The sequence below is a fragment of the Suncus etruscus genome, chromosome 19, assembly GCF_024139225.1.
Source record: "Suncus etruscus isolate mSunEtr1 chromosome 19, mSunEtr1.pri.cur, whole genome shotgun sequence".
Lineage (NCBI taxonomy): Eukaryota > Metazoa > Chordata > Mammalia > Eulipotyphla > Soricidae > Suncus > Suncus etruscus.
Genome location: NC_064866.1, coordinates 3,235,579 through 3,263,391, shown reverse-complemented (window position 1 = coordinate 3,263,391; position 27,813 = coordinate 3,235,579). Strand labels below are relative to the sequence as shown.

The 27,813-nt window shown below is 41.6% G+C and overlaps 1 protein-coding gene across 8 annotated transcripts in view; it reads left to right on the top strand.

Moving 5' to 3' along the window:
• Window positions 1–27,813, top strand: part of LOC125997457 (myomegalin-like) — a 192,559-nt gene that overhangs the window by 154,094 nt on the left and 10,652 nt on the right. For 5 of the 8 annotated variants that reach the window (XM_049765890.1, XM_049765893.1, XM_049765889.1 and 2 more), the window contains 13 exons: window positions 874–1,066; window positions 3,015–3,134; window positions 5,762–6,281; window positions 7,655–7,890; window positions 9,279–9,330; window positions 10,737–10,960; window positions 11,791–11,943; window positions 14,440–14,625; window positions 18,661–18,909; window positions 20,221–20,352; window positions 20,924–21,043; window positions 22,884–23,073; window positions 24,211–24,335. In XM_049765890.1, the coding sequence (XP_049621847.1) occupies window positions 874–1,066; window positions 3,015–3,134; window positions 5,762–6,281; window positions 7,655–7,890; window positions 9,279–9,330; window positions 10,737–10,960; window positions 11,791–11,943; window positions 14,440–14,625; window positions 18,661–18,909; window positions 20,221–20,352; window positions 20,924–21,043; window positions 22,884–23,073; window positions 24,211–24,335 (2,500 nt within the window). Of the gene's footprint in view, window positions 1–873; window positions 1,073–3,014; window positions 3,135–5,761; window positions 6,282–7,654; window positions 7,891–9,278; window positions 9,331–10,736; window positions 10,961–11,790; window positions 11,944–14,439; window positions 14,626–18,660; window positions 18,910–20,220; window positions 20,353–20,923; window positions 21,044–22,883; window positions 23,074–24,210; window positions 24,336–27,813 lie in introns of all 8 variants that reach the window. The other 3 variants (XM_049765891.1, XM_049765894.1, XM_049765887.1) reach the window with 2 other exon arrangements.

The window sequence follows — 27,813 nt, the reverse complement described above, 5'->3', positions numbered from 1 at the left end:
TGCCTTTTACATAATTGACCCAGGTTCAATCTTATTGCATTCCATATGGTACCCCAAGACCTAGTAGAAGTGAACCCTAAGTGAAGAACTCGAGGACCACAGGGTATGGGCCTAAAGCAAAAAAAATAGTAAAATGTAAATAAATAAATAGTTTAAGCATTGTGCTTTGGGAAGTGCTGAGAGAGGGGACCTTTATACCGCATGCAGTCGGAATGATGTTGCCTTGCCTCCACGTAAATTCAATCTTTTGAAAGGCTTTTAAGCATCATCTCATAAATACCTCTTTCACGCTTGATTTCCAGATATCAGGTCAGGCAGTGAGATATGGATTCTTCCCTGATCAATATAATGAGGAAAGATGGATCAAAACTATATCTTTGCCATTAGTTGCGCCATGCGCATGCATGGGGTTTTAAGGCAGTCTAGACAAATGGTATGAAATGACATCTCTTCCTTATCATGGGCGTTCATCATAGCTCATCCCAGGTTTTGATACAGGAGCTTCAAAAGGGGGTGCCTGAGTCTTATTAAGAGAAAGGCCTTTGTGAGGATTAACTAATAAGGAATATGCACAGGATTTTGAGAAAACGGTGGTAGAAGTGAAGGGAGCAACCCAGTTCTTCTCTTCTCATACTTCAAACTGACTTTTACTGAGGGCTTTCAATTGGCACTGCACCGTCTGCTGCAGACATGGAGTTGAATAAAACATGACCTCAGATTTCCTTAAGCTGTCTGGATAGCAGGTACATGTAATGGCAGAAGAAGCACTGTGATACACATAAATGGTGTCTGCAAGGGTCATTCAGAATGGGAATGCAGGTGAGGCAAGGAGTTTGCTGTCTTCCCTCACCTTTCTGCTGTTGCCTTTCCCAGTTGGATCACCAACGTCAGGCCTTCAAGCCTAGGCCCCAGTCAGAATTTAGCCTTCCAGGATCCACCAAACACCTGCGCACCCAGCTGGCACAATGCAGACAACACTATCAAGATCTCCAGGAAAAGCTGCTGATATCAGAAGCCACCGTCTTTGCCCAGGCCAACCAGCTGGAGAAATATAGAGCCATGTTTAGTAAGTCTTAAGTTACGCCATTTCCCAAGAAGCTATCTGTTCGGAGACTTCTCTATTTTTTTCAGAATTCAAGTAAAATTTAATCTTAGCATAGTCCTGGAATATTCAAGAGGATATGTCATTTTGATGATGGCAGTAAGGAATCAAAGAACCTCCATGTGAAGCTATAAACAGGGAATGGACAAAGGTCTAAATTAGCTAATTGCTGACATATTGTCTCAGCTTATAATAATAGAAAAGAATATGATATGATATAATGTAATATGATATGATGTGACGCGATCTGATATAAAATAAAATAATAGAATAGCATAGACTAGAATGGAATTAATAGAATAGAATTAATATATAATATGGTTTTTCAGCACAGATTTTGCTACTCTTCGCTTTCTGTCACCTTCTTTCAAAGGATGTGTGTATGTGTGTGCAGAGAAATCGTATGGTGGGTAGGGGTTTTGCCTTGTATATGTTCTTTGGTTCTCAGCATCCCACGTGGTCCCCTGAGCACGGGCAGGAGTGATCACCGATTGTTGAGTCAGTGGTTAGTCCTGAACATTGCTGAGTGTGGGCCCCAAACAAAAGCAGAAACAAGAAAAAGTGAAGACAAAGCCATTGTATAGAAGGTATTGCAGGCAAGATAGCTTGCCTTGTATGTAGATGGTGCAGGTTCGATCCTATAAGCACCCCTAAGAGTTCACTGAGCCCATGGAAGGGATGCCTGAACAAAGAAACAGACTGAAGCACTGGGCCCTACCAAGTAGGCCACCCCCCCCAGCAAACCAATCAATAAATTACATAATCATTGTTTTGAAATCATTGCTTCCTAATAGTACTCCCAAAGTCATAGAAATATGATATGGTATACTTGTCCTCTGTATTCACAAATGCATATATGATATGTTTACTTTTATAGCTAGGGAGCACATGAAACAACTAATTTAACTCAGGGATTTAGATTTTATTTAACTTTCATTTCTTTGCTATTAGAAAGCCTCATGAGGCTAGTAGCTACATAGATAACACAGAGGTATTTTGCGACCACCCAAACCTGCCTGCAGAGATGGGGGTCGCCAGTTATTCACGGGTCATGAAGAGGACTTAACCTGTAAAAGAATTGGGGAGGGGGACAAACAGGACTCAAGTCAAGAATCTGATCAAGAGTCATGGGGCCCGGAGAGATAGCACAGCGGTGTTTGCCTTGCAAGCAGCTGATCCAGGACCAAAGGTGGTTGGTTCGAATCCCGGTGTCCCATATGGTCCCCCGTGCGTTTATTGCAAAGTTCACAGAGCTTATATACCAAGCCACAAAGAGGCAGGGGGGTGGGCCTGCGGAAAAAGATGTGTAACATGAAGGCATTTACCTTTAAAACATTTACAATTACCCAATGTTTTTACTAAACATAAAGTTAAACCTAGCTCTTAACTCATGCTTGAAAGGTCAGCAGGAACAAGGCTGGCAACATAGTTTAGTAAACCTCCTCAGGCATCCTGTTGGGTAGCACAATTTGTGCTAACTTTTTCTTGATTTTTTACTCATTTCCTAAGCCCCGGGGGTGGGGGGCCTCCAGGGCAGCTATACCAGGAAGTTCTGCAAAGCAGCAGCAGAAGCAGACCAAGGATGTGGGGCTGTCAGATCCCTGACAGTATTTGTCTTGGGACTCTTCATAATTTTATGAAAATCAGCATTTTCTGAACTCCTATGAGAAACCATGGACTAGTTTTAGGGAGCCTGCTGAGATAAGGGTAATGAATAACTTAAAGGTATCTAGTCTCACTAAGCTAGGTTATGTACAGGTTGAGTCACAAATGCAAACTTATCCTAGTTGAGTTAAGACCCGTTGCCTCGAACAGGCCTTTTGCATATGAATCTATCCACTAACCTTGATCCTTGATCCCATTGAAGATGATTATTTCATATTCCCTATAACACTGGCTGTTTTTTTAAAAGCATGTGAACCCTTGGTGAAGCAAGACAGCAAGCAGATCCAAGTGGACCTCCAGGATCTGGGCTACGAGACATGTGGTCGCAGTGAGAACGAGGCGGAGAGAGAGGAGACCACCAGTCCTGGTAAGCACACCCAGTATGGACACCCCTTCTTTTTGGAGTCAGCATTCCCATTGGAGTGCTATTGACCTTTCCCCTGCTGATAATCAGTGGGGCAAAGGAAGTTGTAGTCTGACAGGGCCACATGAACAGAGAGAGACAGGAAGCTCCAAGGAGAATTTTGTTTTGTTTTGTTTTGTTTTGTTTTTTGTTTTGGGCCACACCCGTTTGATGCTCAGGGGTTACTCCTGGCTAAGCGCTCAGAAATTGCCCCTGGCTCGGGGGGGACCATATGGGACGCTGGGGGATCGAACTGCGGTCCTTCCTTGGCTAGCATTTGCAAGACAGACACCTTACCTCTAGCGCCACCTCGCCTAGCGCCACCTCGCCAGCCCCGAGAACTTTTGTCTCCACTGTGCCACTATAGTTTTGGCAGACTGCTATAAATTATTATTATTATTATTATTTATTATTATTATTATTTTAGTTTTTGGGTCACACCCACTGGTGCTCAGGGGTTACTCCTGGCTCTGTGCTCAGAAATCCCTCCTGGCAGGCAGAGGGAACATATGGAATGCTGGGATTTGAACCACCATCCATCCTGAATCAGCTGCATGGAAGGCAAACACCCTACTGCTCCGGCCCCCGACTGCTATAGATTTTTAAAATGTTCTTCCCAGTTGATTATCATCTTGAAGATAATATTTTTGGATGTTCTCATAAAAAAGTAATGTTGAGGTTGGAGATAGAGCAGTGGCATAAGTGGTAAGGCATCTGCCTTGCATGCACGAGCCTAAGACAGACCAAGGTTCGATCCCCCAGCATCCCATATGGTCCCCCAAGCCAGGAGCGATTTCTGAGCACATAGCCTGGAGGAACCCCTGAGCGTCACCGGGTGTGGCCCAAAAACCAAATAATAATAATAATAATAATGTTGAGGTGTATTTGGTAGTAAAAAGACTTAATCAATGTTAGAGGCCAGAAACCATAACTTAAAAAGTTATTTTTTTTTGTCCAGAGATAATACAACGGGTATTTGTGCCAACCTGAGTTTAATCCCCAATACCATTTGTAGTTCCCTGAGTCTTTCCAGGAGTGATCATTGAGTGCTTAGATAAGAGTAAGACCTGAGCACAGCTGGGCATGGCCCCCAAAGCCAAATTAATAATAATAATTGCAATAATAATGAAACACTAATTTCTCTTTTGTTTTTAGAAGGGGCCATACCCAGCAGATCTCAGGGTGGTACCTGGCTCTGTGTTCAGAAATTTTGCTCCTGGCAGACTCAGGAGACCACATGGGATGCTGGGGATTGAACCCAAATTGTCCACCTTCAAGGCAAAATGCTCCACCCACTGTGCTATAGCTCTGGCCCCAAATAATGCAACACTAGCTTTTTTTTTATTATAAAAGTGCTATGACAGGGCCGGAGAGATAGCACAGTGGTAGGGCATTTGCCTTACATGCAGCACATTCAGGATGAATGATGGTTTGAATCCTGGCATCCTGTAAGTTCCACCATGCCTGTCAGGAATAATTTCTGGACGCAGAGCAAGGAGTAACCCCTGAGAACTGTCGGGTGTGACTCCCCCAAAAAAGATCAAACAAACAAACAAAAAGTTCTATGACTGCAGCAACATTGAAACTATTAAAAAAAAAAACTGGGGGCCGGAGATATAGCATGGAGGCAAGGCATTTGCCTTGCATGCAGAAGAACGATGGTTCAAATCCCGGCATCCCATATGGTCCCCCGAGCCTGCCAGGAGCGATTTCTGAGTGTAGAGCCAGGAGTAACCCCTGAGCTCTGCCGGTGTGACCTAAAAAACAAACAAACAAACAACAACAACAACAAAAAGAAACTTGAAAAACTGTTGAAAATCAGTGGAGATGGAAATCTCAGAGCTGTGGAGAAGACAGGAATCTGAAAGTACTGGAGTTCCAAGGTGGAGTGGAGCGCTGCCTCCACATTTTCTCTAGGAATGAATTAAGGTTCTTAGGCTGACATTGAAAAGGAGAAGCCTCATTGCAGTGCTATTTATGATAGCCAGACTCTGGAATCAACCAAGATGCCCTTCAGCAGATGAATGGCTAAAGAAACTGTGGTACATTTACACAATGGAATATTATGCAGCCGTCAGGAGAGATGAAGTCATAAAATTTTCCTATATGTGGATGTACATGGAATCTATTATGCTGAGTGAAATAAGCCAGAGGGAGAGAGATAGATGCAGAATAGTTTCACTCATCTATGGGCTTTAAGAAAAATGAAAGACATTTTTGCAATAGTTCTCAGAGACAAAAGAGATCAGAGCTCGAAGGTCCAGCTCACGACATGAATCTCACCACAAAGAGTGGTGAGTGCAGTTAGAGAAATAACTACACTGACTACTAGCATAACATTGTGAATGAATGAAGGAAGTAGAAAGCCTGTCTAGAGTACAGGTGGGGTTAGGGTGGAAAGGAGGGAGATTTGGGACATTGGTGATGGGAATGTTGCATCGATGAAAGGGGTTGTTCTTTACATGAATGAAACCCAACTACAATCATATTTGTAATCAAGGTGTTTAAATAAAGATATTAATTAAAAATCTCATTCTAAAGATAAAAAAAGAAGCCATTGTGTGATATTCATGTCCTTCTGTTTTCTTCAGAGTGTGAGGACCACAGCAGTTTTGGGGAATCCGTTCTCAGAGAAGGGCTGTGCTCTGAACCTGGTTGCCTTCCAGGGTCCATCCCTGGGAAGAAGCCTTTGAAGAGCGAATTGAAGAGGCAGAAGGAATTCCAGTCATATGGAAAGTCAGAAGACATCTCTGTCCTACACATGGACATTAAGGATCTGAAGGCCCAGCTGCAGAATGCCCACAAAATCATTCAGAACCTCAAGAGTCGGGTCCGGTCCCTATCCGTGACAAGTGATTATTCCTCTAGTTTGGAGAGGCCTCAAAAGCTGAAGGTTGTTGGTACCCTGGAAGGATCTCCTCTTCACAGTGCCACAGACGAGGATGAGGGATGGCTTTCTGATGGCACCGGGGCTTTCTACCCTCCAGCGTTTCAGGCTCAAAAGGATCTGGACAGTTTGATCCAGAGAGTGTCTCAGCTAGAAGCCCAGCTCCCCCGAACTGGACTGGAAGGGAAGTTAACTGAGGAGTTAAGATCAGCCTCATGGCCTGGGTAAGAAAGCCTTGATTGGTGATATCCAAGTGAATGCCCAAAGTAAAATAGATCTGGCAGATCAAGGACAGAGCCAACAGAAGGGCACATATTGAAAATGGTAGAGCTTGAAATAAAAGAAAAGGCAGGCAAGCTCTTTGTGGAAATGCCAGGTCTCTGGAGTTTTCTCTTAGGAATGTCTGAGTGAAGTAAAAAATATACTCCTAACAATGACATTGAAGTAGGACTGCCTGGATTTGAATCCATTCTGGCACTTAGAATGGTGTAACTTGCTTAAGCCTCTGAGACTATGTTCTTGCCTGTTAAAAGGTGCTAATAAGAGTGTCTAAAGAAAAGACTAGTTATTGGAGCTGGAGTGAAAGCATTTGCTTTACACACAGATGTACCTGGATTCGATCCTTAGCATCCCATATGGTTTCCTGAGCCTGCATGAGTAATTTCCTTCCTTCCTTCCTTCCTTCCTTCCTTCCTTCCTTCCTTCCTTCCTTCCTTCCTTCCTTCCTTCCTTCCTTCCTTCCTTCCTTCCTTCCTTCCTTCCTTCCTTCCTTCCTTCCTTCCTTCCTTCCTTCCTTCCTTCCTCCCTCCCTCCCTCCCTCTCCCTCCCTCCCTCCCTCCCTCCCTCTCCCTCCCTCCCTCCCTCCCTCCCTCTCCCTCCCTCCCTCCCTCCCTCCCTCCCTCCCTCCCTCCCTCCCTCCCTCCCTCCCTCCCTCCCTCTCTCTCTCTCTCTCTCTCTCTCTCTTTCTTTCTTTCTTTCTTTCTTTCTTTCTTTCTTTCTTTCTTTCTTTCTTTCTTTCTTTCTTTCTTTCTTTCTTTCTTTCTTTCTTCGCTTTCTTTTTCTTCTTTCTTTTTTTTTTTGGGGGGGCACACCCAGTGGCACTCAGAGTTAGTCCTGACTCTTCACTCAGAATCACTCCTATCAGTTTTCCGTAACCATAAGGGATGCTGAGAAACTGGGTCCATCTGGGGTTGGCCTCATGTAAGGCAAAACACCCTACCACTGTGCTATCTCTCCAGTCCCAGTAGGAGTGATTTCTGAGTGCAGTGCCAATAGTATCCATTGAGCACTGCTGGATGTGACCCCAAAACAAAACAAGAGACTAGTTATTAAGTTTAAGTTCATTAATATGAATAATTATAAAATACTTAACACACATTGAGCATATCACTAATATCTATGAAAGAATAGAAAAATGGCATACCAAGGTGTTGGATTGAATTGTTTCTTGTAGAAAAATTTATACTGGACTTTTTGATACTCTGGGATAAGTAATTGAGCATATTTTGGGAAAGTTATCACAGAAAATACAATGGAAATCCTCATAACATTTTCATTTCTTTTCTTCCTTGCTCTGCCATCCGCATCCCTATTTTAGAAAATATGATTCCTTGATTCAAGATCAGGCCCGAGAACTATCATATCTACGCCAAAAAATAAGAGAAGGGAGAGGTATCTGTTATCTTCTCACCCAGCATGCAAAAGATACCGTGAAATCTTTTGAAGATCTTCTCCGAAGCAACGATATCGACTATTATCTGGGGCAGAGCTTCCGAGAGCAGCTTGCCCAGGGAAGCCAGCTGGTAGAGCGACTCACCAGCAAACTCAGCACTAGTAAGTGTGACTCCATGGACACTCCCCTTGCCATACACTCCCAGTTTCATATCCCAGGCTCAGATGGCCGCCATTTTCCTTAGCAGCTTTATAGTTGAGAAACTTGATACCATTTCAGTTCTGGGACTGTTACAAGGCAAGCAGCTTGATGGTGGTGGTTTGGAGTGGGAGATGCCTTGTTTATAAAGATCCACACATATGAATGTGTCCACAGCACTCAGCGAATATGAACTTCCAGGCAGGAGGATGATGACAAAGCGGTGACATACAGATAGGATGAAGGACATCTTCATTTTAGTGAATAATGCTCTCAATGGAGAATGTCAAGATTTAAATTCCAGGCTGAATGCTGCCATCCACTGGTTTTGGCAAATAACTTATCTCTCTCTTTTTTATTTTTTTATTTCGGGCCACACTAGGTGACGCTTAGGGGTTACTCCTATGCACTCAAAAATCACTCCTGGCTTGGGGGACCAAATGGGACTCCTGGGGATCAAACCCAGGTCCGTCCTGGGTCAGCTGCAGGCAAGGCAAACACCTTACCACTGCGCCATCGCTCCAGCCACATAACTTTCCTTTTTGATATCTTTGTTTCTTCATTTATTTGTGGCATTAGAATTAAAAGATGGAAAAGCATCATAATCTTTGGAACATATTTCTGTCATTATTCTATATATAGTATGAGGGTCAGAACTGTTATTATTGAATCTTAGATATTTTTCTTTTTTTTAAACCTTATTTATTGTTAATTGAATGATTGGTTGTTGGGCCACACCCAGCTGTTCTCAGGGGTTACTCCTGGCTCTGCACTCAGAAATCACCCCTGGCAGGCTGGGGCACCATATGAGTGCTGGAAATCAAACTCGGTCCCTCCCGGGTCAGCCACATGCAAGGCAAATGCCCTACTGCTGTGCTATCTCTCTGTCCCCAAATTTTAGATATTTTTAAGAGCACCAGAGGAGTATAGCAGAGTCAGTTTTGGGAGATGAGCATCTGGTAGCAGGTGCCAGAGGAAGGTCAGGAATGCTTGTTATATCCTCAGAAAGAATGAGAGTAGTATTCATGAACCTGTATGTGACAAGCTAAAAAGTTGTAGTATTCCAGAGGGAGCCAGAAAAGGGTTCTTACAATTGTATTTATAGTAATTTAGGACAGAACAAGTCATCATGGTGATCACCAAATCAGGAAAGGTCAGCCAAGTAAGCTCAGAAAAATTTATAGGTCCCCCCAAAATACACAATCTCAGTCTACCCCCAAATATTCATTTGACTTATTCAGTATATTCATAAAATCAGTAATCATTGTTTGGTGAGGAATCCTCTGTGTTTATAATGTGTAAAGTGGGGCTGGTTAATTCCTTACTATATCTTTGTGAATTTGGTTTTCAGAGGATCATAAAAGCGAGAAAGAACAAGCTGGACTTGAACCCCTGGCTCTCAGGTAATTCAAAATAGGATATAGTAAAGGAATCAAGGAAAAGATCCGAGGAATCAAGAATGACTTGTTACTTTGCACATGGGAAATTCCTGCTGTAATAAATTCATGGGAAACCTTACCACTATCTTGGATTCTTTGCTACTTTCTATTGATTTAATCCTATTAATTTTTATGTGCATATGTATTTTCCATGCTTGGAAAATTATTATTAGGCTGACCTAAAACTGAACTAGCTAAGAATTAGGAGTTCTTGGAACTCCCAAGAATTTCTTTGACTTCTTTTGCCCTTGTGTGTTTTAAGACTGGAGTTTGCTTTTCAACCAATTGACTCTTGCCCAATGAAATGAACAGCTAGTTTAATAGGTGTCTGATTTCCTTGGGGTATAATAAATCACATTGAGACCTTAAATTAAAAGACATTACAATTCCTGAAGGCTGCAGTGTCCACAGAACCAGTTTTCAGTAAGACATTGTGTATCTCTAAAAGACACAATACAATTTTGGCTCAGTACATTTCTTTTGGTTTATAGGCCACATCTGGTAGTTCTCAGGGCTTATTCCTGGCTCTGAACTGTAGAGTCATTTCCTGGAAGACCTTGGGGGGAGCTTATAGGGTTATCAGGGATCAAACCCAGGCTGGCTGAGTGCAAGGCTAGCATCCTACCTATGTACTATTACTTCAGCCCCTGGGCTCAGTCTTCTGTAATTTCTAGCTGAGCCCTTTTGTGGCTTAAGTGCTCTTCAGATGACCCAGTTTTTATAATATCTGTGGTGATGGACAAGATGTTCTTCTCTGTTTATATTTCTAATCCATCACAGATATATATACCAGCCGGTGTCATCAACATCCAGAGGATTTCATTTCCCATACTCTGGGATGCTGCAGCAACGCCACACTGTGCATGGTTATAAATCTGACCTTCAGATTGTGTTCTGATATTTTTAATAATATTTATTGAGACCCATGTGAATTACAAGTGTTTCACAGTTATATTTAAAGCACATAATGAAAGCGAATTAGGGCAATTCTCCATCGACAGTGTTGACCTCCCTTTGCCCCTGAACCCAGCATGCTGTGTTCTGATCTGGATGGAGTCTAAAATCAGCAGTGTGTGACAACAGAGCTGCTGTGGCATGCACTTCATGTAGCAGTCCTTAGAATGCCATGTCCCTGATTGCTCTATCATGTAATTTCTGCTCTGGGGATCTGTTGTTCAGACTTCCTTTATACTCTCCTACTTACCACTTGAAACCAAAAAAGGGTTCTTTTGATGATTCTCTGCAGGAATGAATTCCCTGAGTTGGGTGTTGTTTGTCTGTTTGTTTTCCCATGTGACACAGTACTATCTGGTCCAGTGACCTTGCTTTACCTGTTGCCTATTGCTTTACCTATTTCCTTATCCCACTAGACTCACCAGGGAACTCCAGGAAAAGGAGAAAGTGATCGAAGTCCTGCAGGCCAAGCTGGATGCCCGTTCCCTCACCCCCTCGAGCAGCCATGCCTTGTCTGACTCTCAACGCACACCCAGCAGTTCCTCCTTCCTGTCTGATGAGCTGGATGCCTGCTCTGACATGGACGTAGCCAGCGAATACACCCACTTTGAGGAGAAGAAAGTGTCACCTGGGCCTTCAGGTAAAAACAGCTCCTACTTTTCTGAGCTATTCCCCCTTTATCTAAACTCAGGGAAGACCCCACAAACCCACCTTGGTGTGACTCAGACTAAACACCGTTCTGGGATCTAGAAGCCACAAACTGTCCTTCCTGGCAGATCAGAATCTTTGAGCACTCCTTCCTGACTGGCGGCTACCTTTGTGTCTTGGATCTCCAGTGGCATGTGTGTGCTGTTGGATTCATGAGTGAGAGTATGATCATGGTAGACTTTGTTTTTCATGGTACCAAACTGACTTTCTTTAACATGGCCTCTCTTCTTTTCTATAATGATCTTGTTAATTACAATTCTTTTTCACTGTTATTTTGGTTTATGTATGTATGTATTTATTTATTTGCTTTTGGGCCACACCCAGTGATGATCAGGGGTTACTCCTGGCTATGCACTCAGAAATTGCTCCTGGCTTGGGGGAGTATATGGGACACTGGGGGATAGAACCATAGTCCATCATAGGTCAGCCGTGTGTATGGCAACTTTCCTACTGCTGTGCTATCTCTCCAGCCTATAGTTCCAGAGTTTTCTGCATGCCATTGAGTGTCCACAGTCACTACACATCTTTTATGTTTTGTTTTTCATTCAATTTTTAATTTTATGACGTGAGGCTACGCTACTTCAGTGGCCTGAGTAGTAAATTAACTGAGCTACCTGGGAGTAATAAATTGGGAATAGCCCAGTGGTTATGCTAGATGCTTTTTCTGAAAGCAGAGTGCTTTTCCTGCTACCCCTAATACAAGAACTGGTTCCATTTCTCTGTCGAACACCAACCATTTTATTTCACTCATGGATTTTGTAGATTCCATCCATCATTCGACTCATTCTGCTGTACTGTCTCCTAAATCATCAACAACCAGTGAATCTCAGGAGCTTAAGGCTGAATCCAGCAGCAGTCCTATCAACTTGCCAGATCCCCAGAATCCCCCCCAGGAAGCCATCCAGGCCCATTCAGGTATGCAGTAGTAGCCAGTGGATTAGGAGCTTCATCACCTCTCTTTAAATCTTCCCCAAGGACGAATGTTTCCGCGACTAGAGGCTTTATGTGCATTAAATCCTAGATAAAACCAAAGATCCATCAGAATTAGATAATTGGGTCTGATAGATCTTTGTTTTAAGTATTTTAGAGAACTAAATAAAACACAGCAGGCTTTGTGGGTTATGAAGTACGTACCAATTTTGAACAGCAAATGGCCAATTATTTTTTTTAAATATATTTTCAGTTATTTCTTTGATTGTACTCTGGGGAGCTAAAAGGCAAAAATGTTCTGCCCAAGATGATAACAGTCTAAAAGTAAAAAGGAAATTCACATTTCCTGCTGCCCTATATATGTTACCCTTCTATCTGCAGAGTACCTCTAGTGTGTGTGTGTGTGTGTGTGTGTGTGTGTGTGTGTGTGTGTGTGTGTGTGTTTCGGGGTGTGATTAACCTCATATGTTAGGATGTCTCAGTATTCTCAGACATGAAATTGTTATATATGCATCTGCATATGGGTTAGTCATCATTGTGTGTATCCTAGCAGGGGTCCTCAAACTTTTTAAACAGGGGGCCAGTTCAGTGTCCCTCAGACCATTGAAGGGTCTGACTATAGTAAAAACAAAACTTATGAACAAATTCTTATGCACACTGCATAGATCTTATTTTGCAATGAAGAAACAAAACAGATACAAATACAGTATGTGGCCCGTGGGCCATAGTTTGAGGACCACTGGGAGGAACTATTTCACTTAACTGTTCCAGCTCATTTTCTAAGGAATACTTTTCAGTCATCATTCCTCACTACAGATGCAGAAAGTAATAAATAAAGGCAAACCTAGTCTTTGCTGTTTACATACTAGTTGTTCTCGGTGTGTTCTGTTTTAAACATGACTCAGGCAGAGGTGCTTGCAGAAAGCACAGTGTTTTTTCTTCTGCTGCCCCAATCCTTTTGAGGACAAATCAGCTAAAATCTTCAGGAAGTCAGGAAGAAGAACCCTAATTCTTCCTAAGCCTTACTCAATGTACCTTGAATAAGAAAGGGATTTTTTTGTTGTAGACATCAGAGTAAATGCTTGAGATCAAACACAATAGGAGATCAAGAGTTTTTGACAAAGAATGTCTCACTGAGACATTCTCCCTGGACTTATATTTTTTTAAACTTTATTGATTGATTGATTGATTGATTGGGTTTTGGGCCACACACAGCGGCTCTTGGGGGCTACTCCTGACTCTGCACTCAGAAATCACCCCTGGCAAGCTGGGGACCATACTGGATGCCGGGAATTCCGGGGCAAATGCCCCACCACTGTGCTATCTCTTCGGCCCCTCCCTGTTCTGTTTTACGTGGCTAACTTGGCATCTTTGCTGTACTGCTCTTATATTCTGTCATCATCCTAGGGCTAAGTGATATATTTAAAATATAATTGTCTTCCATGAAAGACTTTTCCAATGATAAGCCATAGTGTCTACTTGCTCAATAGGTTATCTGAAATTTTAACTGTTACTTTTAGAAAGAAGGGATGAATTCAAACAATAGAATTTTGACTCCTGAAGATGGCACTGTAGATGGACCACACAATGATCATTTAAAAAAAAATATATATATATTAGTTTTTTGGAGGCATACCCAGTGATACTCAGATGTTACTCCTGGCTATGCGCTCAGAAATCGCTCCCGGCTTGGGGGGCCATATGGGATGCTGCGGGATCAAACCACGGTCCATCCTAGGTCAGCAGTGTGCAAGGCAAATGCCCTACCGCTGCGCCACTGCTCCAGCCCCCATTTAAAAATATATTTTTTATACAAATGGCTTAGTCTTAGCCCCAGAGTTGATGGCTTAACAGAGCTCTATCAGATTGCAAAGAATGAAATTATTATGAAATTTTCCTAAGTGACTAGAATGCCTAGATAAAGTCACTTTGCCATAACTGTGAGTATTTATTCAGTGAATGAACATAAGTGAGTTGGCATTTGAATATTTATTTTCAACAATCTTGAATTACATGCCTTAGTATGAATCTTGATACTCAGAAGAGGAATTCTAGATGGAAGGAGAGTCTTGTTGCAGTGGAAGGACTATAAGAAGCACACAGAAGCCATTTGGAATACTTGTTTAGAATGGTCTGGGCTTATTCATTCCAGCGTAGTGTGGAAAAGACTCTGATGGCTATCTATGTTACTGCAATGACATTTTGCCTTTCAATGGTTTTCCAGAAAAGTCCAGGATGTGTATGCAGGATAGCTTTGCCATTGACAGATGGAGAGACCAAACCCTTGAGTTGCAATGCTAACTAATTCTTGGCCAAGGCTGTGATTACCCTCCATCCAACACTATATTAAACGAGGGTCACTCCTAAATGACAACTCTTATTAGGGAAATTCCACCTACTCATTCTTTTACCTAGTTCTTTCCTTTTACTTTCTAGCTAATGATATACTTGCTTTCTTTCTCCCTAACTTTCTGTTTCTAGGCTTCCATTTTCCCTCCACACTTAGGCCGGTTAGCCTCTCTCAGGCACCAATGCCCTCAGCTCCACCCAGCTTCCCTCCTTTCAGCTCCACTGGCCCTCCAATCCTTGGCTGCTGTGAGACACCCACGGTCTCCTTGATAGAGGCTCAGCAGGAGCTGCAGATGCTGCAGAAACAGTTGGGAGAAAGTGAGCATTTCTGGTTCCATCTTGTGTGCTTGCTAATGGCAGCTCCATACTCCCTGTTGCTCTGCATGGCTTTAGTTTAATGATAAAATTAAAACATACATCGTAGGGGTAGGCGTTACCAGTGGAAAGTTGTTCTGCTTGCTTTTTGTGTGTTTGGGAAATGTATCTAACTGTTAACTTTTTGGTGTGTATGACTTGTTGATTAATAGGTATATACATACATCAGGCACAGGGCCTGGAACTCTCCTAAAACTAACAGTATGGCATACCAATGAGAATACTGAAGCCATGACATGTTAGGATGAACATACAGGAGAGAATTTTCTTCCTTGTCTATGCATTCAAATGTGTTTTGCATGCATGTAATAGCTTCCTGCTGTGACTTGCTTTTAAGTTCAGAATTTTATATCTTTCAGTTGCAATGACAAAGTGAGTTGGGATGGGTGACAGAGCCCTTTGCCTATTGCACAAGGGGTTTATTTATGTCCTGGAAAAGTGAGCACATATTACCAGAAGAACAGGCTATAATATCCTCCTGTGATTCTGACCTTAACTCCCAGAGATACTTGATCTAAAGTAGTAACATAATTTATAGACTACTATATAGTCATCATTTAGAAAGAAATGTGTTGTATATATGAGGTCGATATCTGTGTAATCACCTATATAACATGGAGGGGAAATGTGGGAAAAAATTTCACATAAGTTCAATTTCTAGTAGTGTTTATAAAAAGCCACTAGAAAGTTGATCACTTGCTTTGCAATCATATATTTTGGCTATAAAATAGCAAAGGTGAGCTTGAAATTGATGTAATAAATCTCTGTGAAGACAGTGTCCATTGACTTACAGCCATGGCTGGTAATTCATAAAACTGAACCTCCAAATATCATTTGTACCAGCTTACTTTTTTTTTTTTGGTTATTCCTGGGAAAAACAACAACAACAACAACAAAACTATCTTCTCTGATTGGGAGCCTTTTTGTTTGTTGTTGTTGTTGGGTTTTTTTTGTTTGTTTGTTTGTTTGTTTGTTTGGCTTTTTAGGTTTTGGGCCACACCCAGTGATGCTCCGGGTCTATTCCTAGCTCTGCACTCAGTTGGGGGACCATATGGGATGCCTGGGATCAAACCCAGGTCCATCCTGGGTCAGCTGTGTGCAAGGCAAATAATTGTGCTATCTCTCTGACCCCAAAATGAAAGCCTTTGTAAGGAAAATTTGCAAGTCTCCCTCTCTATAGCAGTGAATACTAAGAGGCCATCTTCTGCTTATCACCTATTCAGTGAAGCAACTAGGCTTATCCAAGCAATAGGAATTTTGACTTCATTGAACCTCACAAAACGTGCATAAGTAGAACTAGAGATACAAACTAACACTTGAGGAAGTAAATGGATATATTTGTCACTACTCAATGGGAGAAGTGGGCTTGATTCTACTTCTTCGGACCCCACTTATGTGTATATTATACCAATTATACCATGAAATCTTTGTTCTCATCCTGCTCAGGTCTGAGTTCAGCAGAACAAACTCTAAAATCACATCATTCCAGTGTTTTCTCCTCTTCAGAATCCAGTGGAAAGTGATGTGTCTCTGACTTAGACTTATTTTTTTTTTTCAGTAAAAATTCTAGAAATTTTAACGGATAGATAACAAATATTTCCCAGAGAAAAATGCCAGGCATCTTACCTTAATTGCCTTTACTTCCATTGCCTCTTTTTCTTTATCTTATTACATGTGTCAAGTTGTCTTTCCAAAGGAAAGGACGGAATTATGGGAGAACTGGGCATGAAAATGGTCTATTTCTTTGGCTAAATTGGAGTCATATCTAGTTTGAGCTATTGTCCAGCACTTGGGTGCCACAGCCTTGGTAAAGTGTACTCCTTCCCCCTCCCCCCCCCCAAGCATTTCTCTCCTCTTCAAGAGTCATTGCTTTCCAGCAAACTCCTGGATGTTTTGAACTAAGACTCCATAGTGACAATGTTTCATGCTGGTTTTTCTCCATGGAGCTAGCATCTTTTGCAAGAAGCAGTCTAGTAATTGCATGTTTAGAGCAGTAATTTTCAACTGCAGAGCTTCTGAACATGGGTATAAAAGGGGAATAAAAACCTAGAATGTACTCATCCATGTACTCCTATGGAGACTTGAACATGAGAATTCTGATCACTATGACTGAAAGACTTGGCATCTCAATGACCTTGGCGTCACAGTAAATTAATTTACTCACTGTTTTCCTCCTATGCTTTGTGTTAGGGGTTTTTAATTGGGTGTGGAAAAGGGAGAAGTCACATATCTGTTAAATCTCTACTAAAATTCAGATATACGTTTTGATCCTCTCTCTAACTTCCAGAAATCTAATGCTTGGCTAGAATCTTTCCATACGAAGGAAGTACAATCCATGACTCCATAAGTATTTGTTCCCTGTTGGAATCACGTGGAGGATTTGAATTTACCAAATTATCCAGTGGTCAAGTTGTGGCCCATACAAATTAAGGCAGCATCTCGTGGTCCAGAAATAAACCTTAATTTTAATTGTCCTAGACAATTTCACTCTGAAAAATTACAGTTACAGTTACAAGTGAGATTAAAAATTGGATTGAACAATCGCATTCATCTCTTAGCGAGTCGGTCTTGTTTTGAAAAAACAGTGGTTAGGTGAAGCTGATCTTCTTCTATTCTGCTCTTTTTTTTTTTTTGTTTTGTTTTGTTTCTTGGGTCACACCCGGCAGCGCTCAGGGGTTACTCCTGGCTCTAAGCTCAGAAATTGCCCCTGACAGGCACGGGGGACCATATGGGATGCTGGGATTCAAACCACCGTCCTTCTGCATGCAAGGCAAACACCTTACCTCCATGCTATCTCACTGGCCCTTCTATTCTGCTCTTGCTATTGGAGCTTCACCTGGGAAAAAATAAATGTCCTCCATTCTGACCTGCCCATTTCTCTCTTTTAGGTTAGACTTCTATTTGCATAGGTACAAAGATGTTGGCTTTCAAGTGAAGGCCTATTATTCCTTAGCATAAAAAATAAAAAGTCCCATCTTATCCTATAGAAAATTGATCCAACAATTAAAGGAGGGATGGCATTTTTCACTTCCTTGATTCTTGTTGGTGAGACCTAATTTCCACTTGACTTCCATACAAAATTCCCAGGAAAGCCTACTTCTTCATTTTTATTTATTTATTTTTATTTATTGTGACCAATGTGAATTACAAGTCTTCCACAGTTATATTTAAGGTACAAAGTGACAGTGAATTTGGGTCATTCCCACCACTAGTGTTGACCTCTCTTCGCCACTCTTCCCAGCATGCATCCCATACCTCTACCTTTTGCTCCCTGGACTGCTAGTGGAGCCAATCCCTTCTGTATATATCTTGATGTAGATTGGGTATCTTGGTTCTCTTGTTGATGACTTTGGGTTTGATGTTTGGCTCAGATCATTTTTTGTTTCCACTCAATGTTCAGACAACTGTTTGCTCCTGGTACCATGCACTTTTTTCTTCTTCTTCCCTCTTCATTTATAAAGCCTTACTTCTTTAATCTGGAGGAATTGGGTACACCATGTTTAGCCGACTTTCATGTTTCCTTTTTCCTTTGACAGGCCTAGGAGAGAAGTAGGAAAAAAAAAGTAGATTTGGTGGGATACAAGTAACCAGGAAAAAAATGTTCCTATTGATTTTTTTAGTACTATATTCCATTTCAGTCTTACCCACAGACTTTGGAAATGAATTCTACTCCTAGAATTTCCCTTTACTTTATCCTGAGGAGTTACAGTAGAAATCAGGATTGGAGCCACCATAATTTTCCTTATGTATATACTAGAGACCTTAAGGTTCTTTATTAATCCTCTTCCTCATGGAATCTCATACTATCATTTACATGGGGTGATAGAGCTTTAGGGTTAAGAGCATCTAGTTGCAGAGGACTGGTATCTCTCACATTCTTTTTTGGTCCTCTTTAGTGTTTTCTTTTATTCCTAACATACATCCTTGCTGACCCTTTTTATCTGATGCAGTTTCTCATTCACATTTCTTTCTGTCCAGGTGTCAGCTCCATCCAACCTGCTTCCCCAGCAACATTGTCAAGCCATCATTTAGAAGCCAACTCCTCCCACTACCTCAACCCTACCCAGCCCCACTCTCTGAGGGGCACCATAGAATTGGGCAGAATCCTGGAGCCTGGGTATGTGGGCAGCAATGGCCAGTGGGATATGATGACACCCCAGAAAGGGAGTGTATCTGGAGATCTCTCTTCAGGTTCCTCTGTGTACCATCTAAACTCCAAACCAACCGGTAAGTGATCTGGAGCTCACTTTGAAATGAAATTTCCTTTGCACTCTATCTCATTTCTCTTTGAAAATGGATTTTAAAAAGATTTCTTCTCTAGTTCCTGCTCTCAGACATGGGGATAAAATGAAAGGATCTTGTGATTTCAAAGAGAGATCTCTCAAAGATCCCTGAGAGAGTCAGGGATCCACCCTATGCTTCCACGTTTGTGTCCACTCCTTGAGACCCTAACCTTCCCAGTCCACATAGATACTTCTAGAATGCCAGCACACACATTCACGGGACATTTTTCTGTCAGTCAGGAAAGAAAATCCCTTGGAAATGTAGCTGTCAAAGGTAAATGCAGCTCAGATCCATAGCCTGAAAATGGTTGCAGAAAAAGTCTGAACTAAAACCCAACAATCCAGTTGTTTTCAGTTTCTCCCACACTTCTCTTTTCTGCCTTGTGGATAGTTTTTCCTCTCCTTAAACGTCCACTATTGTCCCAAGATGCATGCTGACTCCAATTTCTTTCTTCTGTGGCTAGCTGTGAGAGGAAGTAAGCATTAAATAACTGTCACTAACCACAGGGTATGAGATTATTATCAAGTGCTTTTACTATAGCCTTTGTGTAAGTGTGGGAGGAAGCACTTTGTTCCATGACAGAGAACATTCAGGGAAAGGTATGTCTTTCCAGGGGCCTTGTCGGCCCTGCCCACAGCCTTTAATTAAACTCCTAAATCACTTTGAGAAATTACCATCCTTGCCCACTCCATGGCCTCACACTCTTGCACTGAAAAATGATCTTGTAGTGTGACCTTTTGTGAAGAGGACACATGGAGTGGGGACATCACCTAGAACTGAATTGTGCTATTGTTTCCCTTTCCATTGTATACTTCTTACAGGGATCTCCCCAACTGTGCTCTGTGGTCCCATAACTATTCTAAGTGTTTCTTGGGGGTGTGACCTGTCAGTTTGATAGTAAAATTAGCCCAGGAATACAGAGGTGCTCAGATCCAGTGGCCCCAGGCCTCTTCCCAGTGGTGAAGATTCTTAGGGGGAAGGCAGTGCTGGTGATTAGATTCAGTTCTTACTCATTCCAGGCATATACTTTACTCCTTTAAGATAAATGAGGGGGGAAATCAAGGTCTTCATGTGCTTTTTCAGCAAAATGATATTGTCCTTGGGGCCTGGGTCAGAGGATGTAGCTGACAGAAGATAAATGATATTTAGGAATTTTGCTGAAAGACCACTGGCCCTTGTTCCTCAACATGAACCCCTCTCCCCACAATGACAATATCCTCCTCACCTCTTCTATGTCTTGGTGGGATGTTGTAGGGGCTGATCTGCTGGAAGAGCATCTTGGAGAGATCCGGAACCTACGTCAGCGTCTGGAGGAGTCCATCTGCATCAATGACCGCCTGAGAGAGCAACTGGAGCAAAGGCTCAGTTCTACCTCAAGGGACATTGGTAGGCAAGACCCAGTGCTTTCAAGGCTTTCTAGGACAACTTCTGAAGGGAGTTTCTACGCAGGGCATTGGGTGTGTTTTTCTTCATCTGCTTCTTGCACCATGGCCTGTGGGAAAATGCTTATGACTGTACCAGATTCAGTAACTTCCCCAAAGACAGGAATTATAGTTTCTGGTTTCCCAAGGCCATTGGAGAGAGTCTTCTCAGGTGTTTCCTGTTACTTTCTTGGTGCCTTGATCATTCAATGGGCAAGTGGTGAAGCCAGATCTTTGAGCTTCTCCCAGGAGGCTTCCCTCAACATAGATACCTTGTTGTAGTCTCTAGGAAGCATTCTCCCACACACCTTTTTCCTTACCACACAGCAGTTATGGAGGGGAAAGAGTTTCCTGAATACCTTGATAATTGAAAATGGCCTTAGGGACACCAACATCAAGCTCATCAGTCTATCAGTCAGGCTAGACTTCAAGTCCTGGAGTTTCTAATGGGTGAGACAGAATTTTTAGAGTGAGAATATCTGGAAAGTATTAACTATCCAAGTGTATGACTTGCATGTTTGCATTTTCTGGGACAGGATCAACCTCTAACTTTTACAATCAGAGCTTGGAGTCGACATCCCAACTCTGCAATGAGAATAGAGTTCTCAGGGAAGAAAACCGGAGTCTTCAGGCTCAGTTGAGTCACATTTCCAGAGGTATGTGGCCAAAACCCCACAACTTTGCTCACTCCCCTTTCCCCCTTCTCTCTTAATTATACCAATCACCAACTGTAAAAACAGGTAGAAGGGAGTGAAGAGTACAGACAACAAAGCAAACAGATTCAACTACCCCTGTATTCCTAGAAAGGGTTTCTTTAGGAGAGCTTCCAACCCTGGGCCTTTTAGACTTGTAGACTCCAGGGTGAATAGTGGTAAGAAGCCCCGAGGTCCTGTATCATCATTTGTAGGGCTCAATCAGTAGCTATCAGACTGACTCTGAGTGTTATCAGTCACAGCTGATTGGGACCCAGGAGAGGAAAGAGCATGACTAAATATATTTCCTCTCAAAATTTCTCCCAAATTTACAGCAACCATGTGTATCTCTCCTTTCTCTGAGATCCTTACCTCCACACAATCCCCCTCTCTCACACCCAGAGCACAGCTTTGACCAATGATCCTGTAATCCTATCTGTAGTTTCCAGAGTTTGCCCAATTCTAGTTCGTGAGCATCAGTTCTGTGTCTCCTCAGAGGAAACGGATGTGAACATTATTTGAATCACTTGGTTTATTACCCAGAATGTCATTTTTATTCACCAATGTTTATTGGCCATCCATAAGGCACCAGGCATTGTGTTCAAACGAATTAATCACAGAATGAAAAAAATGCTTGTGAATAGAAAAGACATAAAAAGAAATGGCTAAATTTGTAACCTCAAAGAAAGATGAAAAAGGAAAAGGGGACTAGACAAATGTTAAAAAGGTAGGAGAAGGCATCTACAAGGTAGCATTGCATGCTTCAAAAGAGTAGGGCAAGCCTTGCAGTTAAGAAGACAGAAAGTAAACCACAGTGTCTAAAAGGGAGAGAGAGACAGAGCAAGAAGAGATACAGAGACAGAGAAATAGATAGAGAGACAGATGAGAAAGAAGAAAAATGTGTGCCACAGAGACAGGCAGGCAAAGAAGGGGCAGTAGGGAAACTGGAGGTGGGCAATTGGTGTTAGAAAGTATGTGAAGGATGAAGGGTGTTGTACATTGTATGACTAAAACTCAGCCACGAATTCCTTTGCATCTCCTGATGGTTCCATTAAAGAATTTATTAAAAAAGAAGAAGAAGAAAGCAAGATCTTGAAGTGAGTTCAATATGCCAGGCCCAGATGAATCTCTCCCCTGCCCCCTGGTGGACGTTACACTTGCAGCCTTACTTTCAGAGTTTACGCTAACTATTTGGAAGATCAGAGCTGTGGCAAGCCCAAAAAACAGAAGATGCTAAACTTTCAATGTAGAAACACAGAGCACAGCAAAATATTCAGATATAAAGTATTGATAATTGTCATTTTCAAAATTCAGGCATGTATTACTACATAGATTGTATGTAAATATTAGATGAGTATGTTAGGGCCAGATAGAGTACAGAAGGTAGGGTGTATAGGGTGCTAGCTTTGCAACTGGTTCAATTCTGATGACACATATGGACTTCTGAGACCTGCCAGGAGTGATGCCTGAGTTTAGAGCCAGGAATAACCCTAGAGTAACCCTCGATATGGCTTAAAACAACAACCACAACAATAAATAAATAAAGTAAGTAAGTAAGTAAGTAAGTAAGTAAGTAAGTAAGTAAGTAAGTAAGTAAGTAAGTAAGTAAGTAAGTAAGTAAGACGTGAGCATACTTTCCCTAAAACGGGTGGACATAAAAATCAGAGGCTCCAGACAGTGCAGAGAGACAGACCTCCAATCCCACCCCATCATCTCAGTGTCTCTTGTCAAGATGGTTGTGCCTTCATCTTCCTGCTCATCTTTGGCTCAAGTGATGATGAAGTTCTTGTCTTCTGCTCACCAGAACACTCCCAGGAAACACAGTGCCTGAGGGAAGCCCTGCTGGCTTCTCGTTCCCGGCTTCAAGAACTGGAAATGGAGCTGAAGCACCACAAGGTGGAAGAGCAGCAGCTTTTGGATGACTTGAAGGAGAAGCAGCAGGAGATCTTGCATTTCCAGCAGGAGCGACTGTGCCTTCAGGAGAAAGACTCCAGGTGAGAGGGAGCCATTGAAAAAGTATCTGTAAATACTTTACAGACTTAGAAAGTCATCAGTGACATTTTGGGACACCCCAGTTTCCACTTTGCTATGTTGGGACCTACCTGAGTTCTGAACAAGGAGGGTCGCCATTTTTAAAGGCCACATGGCAGGCTTCTTCACAGGTTCTGAGCAGGGGGAGGCGCCATTTTGTAAGAACCACATGGTGTAAGCCACATGCTAGGTCTTCAGAAGTCTATTTCCATAGACCCCACCCCAAGCTATCTGGCTATATCAGGTAGCCTATCAGGGAAGGACAAGGGAACAGTAGAAAGGTACCCTAGACAGTAGCCAATCATTTTAAGGATCAGCAGAAAGCTGGAACCTACCTCTATCCTTCCTCTATATAATCTGCCTCATAACCTTGGGTGGGGCTCATCTCCTTCCTGGGATGGCCCTGGCTGGCCAGTGTGGGGGGACTTGTTGGCAGACGGATTAAATGATTAAACTTTATTCCAATTGTGTCATCTGGTCCTTTTACTTCAGACCCTAACAGATATTTCTGATTTATAGGTGGCTTTGAGCAATAAGGAAAAGCTTTGTTTGGGAACCCTACTTTTTATTGACACAAGAGTTGACATGGAAATTTGGGACATTGGTGAAGGGAATGTTGCACTGGCGAAAGGGGGTGTTCTTTACACGACTAATACCCAACTACAATCATATTTGTAATCAAGGTGTTTAAATAAAAATATTTAAAAAAAAAAGGAGTTGACATAGTAAAACTCTGTATAGAAGCAGTAAGCATATGAGCATACTCAAGTTCCCAATTAGATTGAAGGCATTGCTGTTCTCCTATCCTCAGGCAGCTCCTGTTCCAGCCAGGATGCATGACCTCACCATGAACCCTCCCATTGCTGGTAAACCCAAAAAGCACCTGAGGGGGTTTTTAAGTTGGTGTGCCTGTGTTGAGGAAGAGAATAATGGCAGGATTAAAGGACTTCAATGGAATGTACCTGAAATGTTGGATTCATAATTCCTGTATGAGTTCTAGGACTCAACTATTATGATACGAATGTTGCCTCACAGCTTATTGTCTTGTTGTAGTTGAGTGTCTGTCTGTCTTCACTCTGAGTCCTGGCTCCCCTCTGCAGGATGCAACAAAAACTGGCCCTTCTGCAGCAACAGTGTGAAGAGAAACAGCAGCTATTCCAGTCCTTGCAGTCAGAGCTACAGATTTACGAAGCTCTTTATGGAAATTCCAAGAAGGGGCTGAAAGGTATGTCTTCCCTTTGCCCTATTGGTTTCTGCCTTTGCGAGCTCACTAAGAAAACTTTGCATTGGAAGTTGGTGATAGCTGAAAAAAACTAGATAGCTCTGTTTCTGGGGGGAAAAAAACCAACAACAAACCTAGGGTTCCAGTAAGGAGAGGGGAGATTTTATACAAAGGTTTACATGAACAAGATCTGACATAGATACCTTTAAAAATAGGCCCTAAGCAGAGAGAAAATACAAGGACTGAGGTGCATGCTCTGTATAGTTACCCCTGGTTAGAACCCAACCTATAGCCTCAGATACCTATGAGCACTGCTTATGTAGCCTTTGGCACCACAGGACTAAGCAGAATCGCATCTGTAGGCTCTATCAAACAACTGCTGGAGTTGGCTGAGACACACTAAGAATGGTCTTTGGGTGTCTTGAGAATGACTTCCTGTGATGTGTTCCTCCCACCAACAAAAATGTAGGCCCAAAGAGCCAAACTTCTCCTAGATGATCAATTCAATTCCAGATGATATAAATTCAGTTCAATTCTAGATAATACAAATTCTCAAAATATAGGGGCCAGACCAATAGCACAGCAGTAGGTCATTTATGCCTTGCATGTGACCGACCCAGGTTCAAGTTCCGACATCCCATATGGTCCCTTGAGCCTGCCAGGAATAACCCCTGAGTGCTGCTGGGTGTGGCTCCAAAACCAAAATAAAATAAATAAATAAATAAATAATGAAAAAAATTCACAAAATACAAAAATATCATCTTGACAGCATCATTACTGGCTATTCTTGCATATTAACATGAATATTGTGAATAACACATCCTAACCACTCATGTGAATAATACAGCAGGAAACCTGCTTCCACCATTTTTCCCAGGAGAAAATGGAAATATTGACTCTGCCCCCTGCAGAAAACAAACTACAAATACCACTAATAGGATTTAAATTTCAAGACTTAAGTTTAACTTTAAGCTCTTTCATCAGCAATCCTTTGCTGCCTGCTGAAACAATAATCTGATTATTTATGATGTTATTATAGTTCCTGTTCTTCTTCAAATGAAGGAGAGTATTCAAAATGCACTTAAATACATTTAATAAAGCAGAGTGGAACATAGGAGTTATATCAGTGTGGTGAAATTTAACAGATGCTTTTTTTTTTTTTAAAGTCAACCTAAAATTTATTCAAATATATTTTGGTGAACATTCAAACTGGGGGTCTGACTGAGTCCCATCCTTGGTTGAGTGAGGCATTTTGGCAAATATGCAGGGAGTTGTAGATTAAGGTGCTAGAAAAGTCAACTCATTTTCTTTTTTCTTTTGTTTTTGGGCCACACCCAGTGACGCTAAGGGGTTACTCCTGGCTATACACTCAGAAATTTCTCCTAATTTGGGGGACCACGTGGGACGCCGGGAATCGAACACAGATCCGTCTTGGGTCAGCCATGTGCAAGACAAATGCCCTTCCAATGCGCTAGTGCCCAGGCTCTGGATAATGGAATTTTTATTGCAGTAGAGCCATCTAGTGGCAGAATGACTGATTTGTGGAAGCTCTCTAAATGTGCCAAGGTTTCCATGGAAACGGTGTCATCTATCTTGCTTTGGATGTTATGCTGACTCTCTAAGCCTTCAACATTAATTTTTTGATTGTGTTTTAAAATATTTAGACAATGTGATTTTACTATATTAAACTTTTTCCTGATTCAGCTAAAATTGAATTTTTATAAAACCTATTAGAATTACGTTTTCTGATTTGCTGATGAGAAGGTAAAACAGAACTTGAAGAAGCAAAAAGGGTACAGCAGAGTCTCTTAAATACAAATTTCTGAGTCAGTGTAGACCTCTCATAGCAGAGGATCTTTTTTATTATTATTTTTTTTGTTAGATTAAATAGGCACCTGCCTTGCTGTCAATCTGGGTTCAATACCCGGCACCCCAGGAGTTCCCCTGAACACTACCAGGAATGATTCCTGAGCATAGAATCAAGAGGAAGCCCTGAGAACCCCTGGGTTGGGTCCTCCTTTCCCCACCAAGAAAAGGAATACTCTCCTATTCCCTCAGGATATAGTCAAAAATTTGCTAGGTGGTTGCCTGAAACTATAGCTAGTACTCGATCCTGATCTTTGTAAATATACATACCTATGATAAGTTTGGTTTTTGTAAGAGAGTTTAAGGGATTAACAACAATTACTAACAATGCAATAGAGCAGTTACCACAATGTACTGTAATAAAGGTTTATAATTATGTTTTTTTTTATTAATTTACGTGATGTTTTTAGTAAAATTATGGAAAGCGATTCCAAGGATAAGGCTGAAAAAATTCCAGTAAGACTTACTTTGTTAATATTGAACAACTATCTATGTTAACATTTATTTCTAATTTTTATGGAGTTCTTTAAAACATCTGATGTGTTTTCAAAGAACTTTAAAAATAATTTTATCTGAAGTAGGGCAGGATTTATATTTCACAAGAAAAAAAATCAGCGATGATACCTTAACTGACATGCTAAAGTTTGCTGAAATCAAAAACCCAAAGTCAGTGTTCAGCTAGATGTTTTAATTGACTCTGTCCTTCTAAACTTCCTATATCCTTCCTGTATTTCTATCCTATAGTCACTAGGTGGGTTTTCCTTTCTTTGATTTGTGGGGGAAGTTAGCTTTGTTCCTGACCTTGAAGGCACCAGGAACATGTAGGAAAAGATAACTGCTTTGGTTCTTCCAACTGGAACCACCTATCTCTTCACTTTTTCCCTTGGCTGCCTTTCCACAGGAAAATTTAATGAGCTCTCTTTTTTCTTAATACATTTTAAATAAATCACTATGAGATAGTTACAAATTTGTTCATTATTGAGTTTCAATCATACAATATCTAACACCCATCCCTTCACCAATGTTCTTACTCTTTTTGACATTTTCCACCAACCTCACTTATTACAGATTCAACATGAAAGCGAATACTATGGAAGTCATATTTATCGACACATTTATTTATAATTCCTCTTTTATTTTCATCTTTCCCCTTTTTAAAATGCTATTTAACTTACCTTCTCAACTTGTCTCCATGGCCATATTTTCAATTTTATTTTAATCAGCAATAACGTGTTCTTGCTTAAGTAGAACGAAGTCATCCTTCTTTTTTCTGGTTCTCTTAGTGTCAAGGATCAGATAATATCATTGTATTTCAAATGAAGGTTATTCTCTATTACTCATTTTGCTAAGACTATCAAGAAGTCAAATGCTGTTGGACTTCCATGTGTGATATTCAACACAACACAGAGAAGCTTTCCTGCCTAGAAAAGGTCGATTGCTCAACTTACATAGCATGTAGTGGTTGTATGTTAGCTTTTTCTCTCATACCTCTTGCAACCCAGCCAGGATTCAATGACTCAGTCACTGCTAGTTCTTATTTACCACAGAGACTAGATCAGGAAAATAGACCCTCAGGATCATTGCCTGATCAGTATCTCTTTTATACTCATGGTCG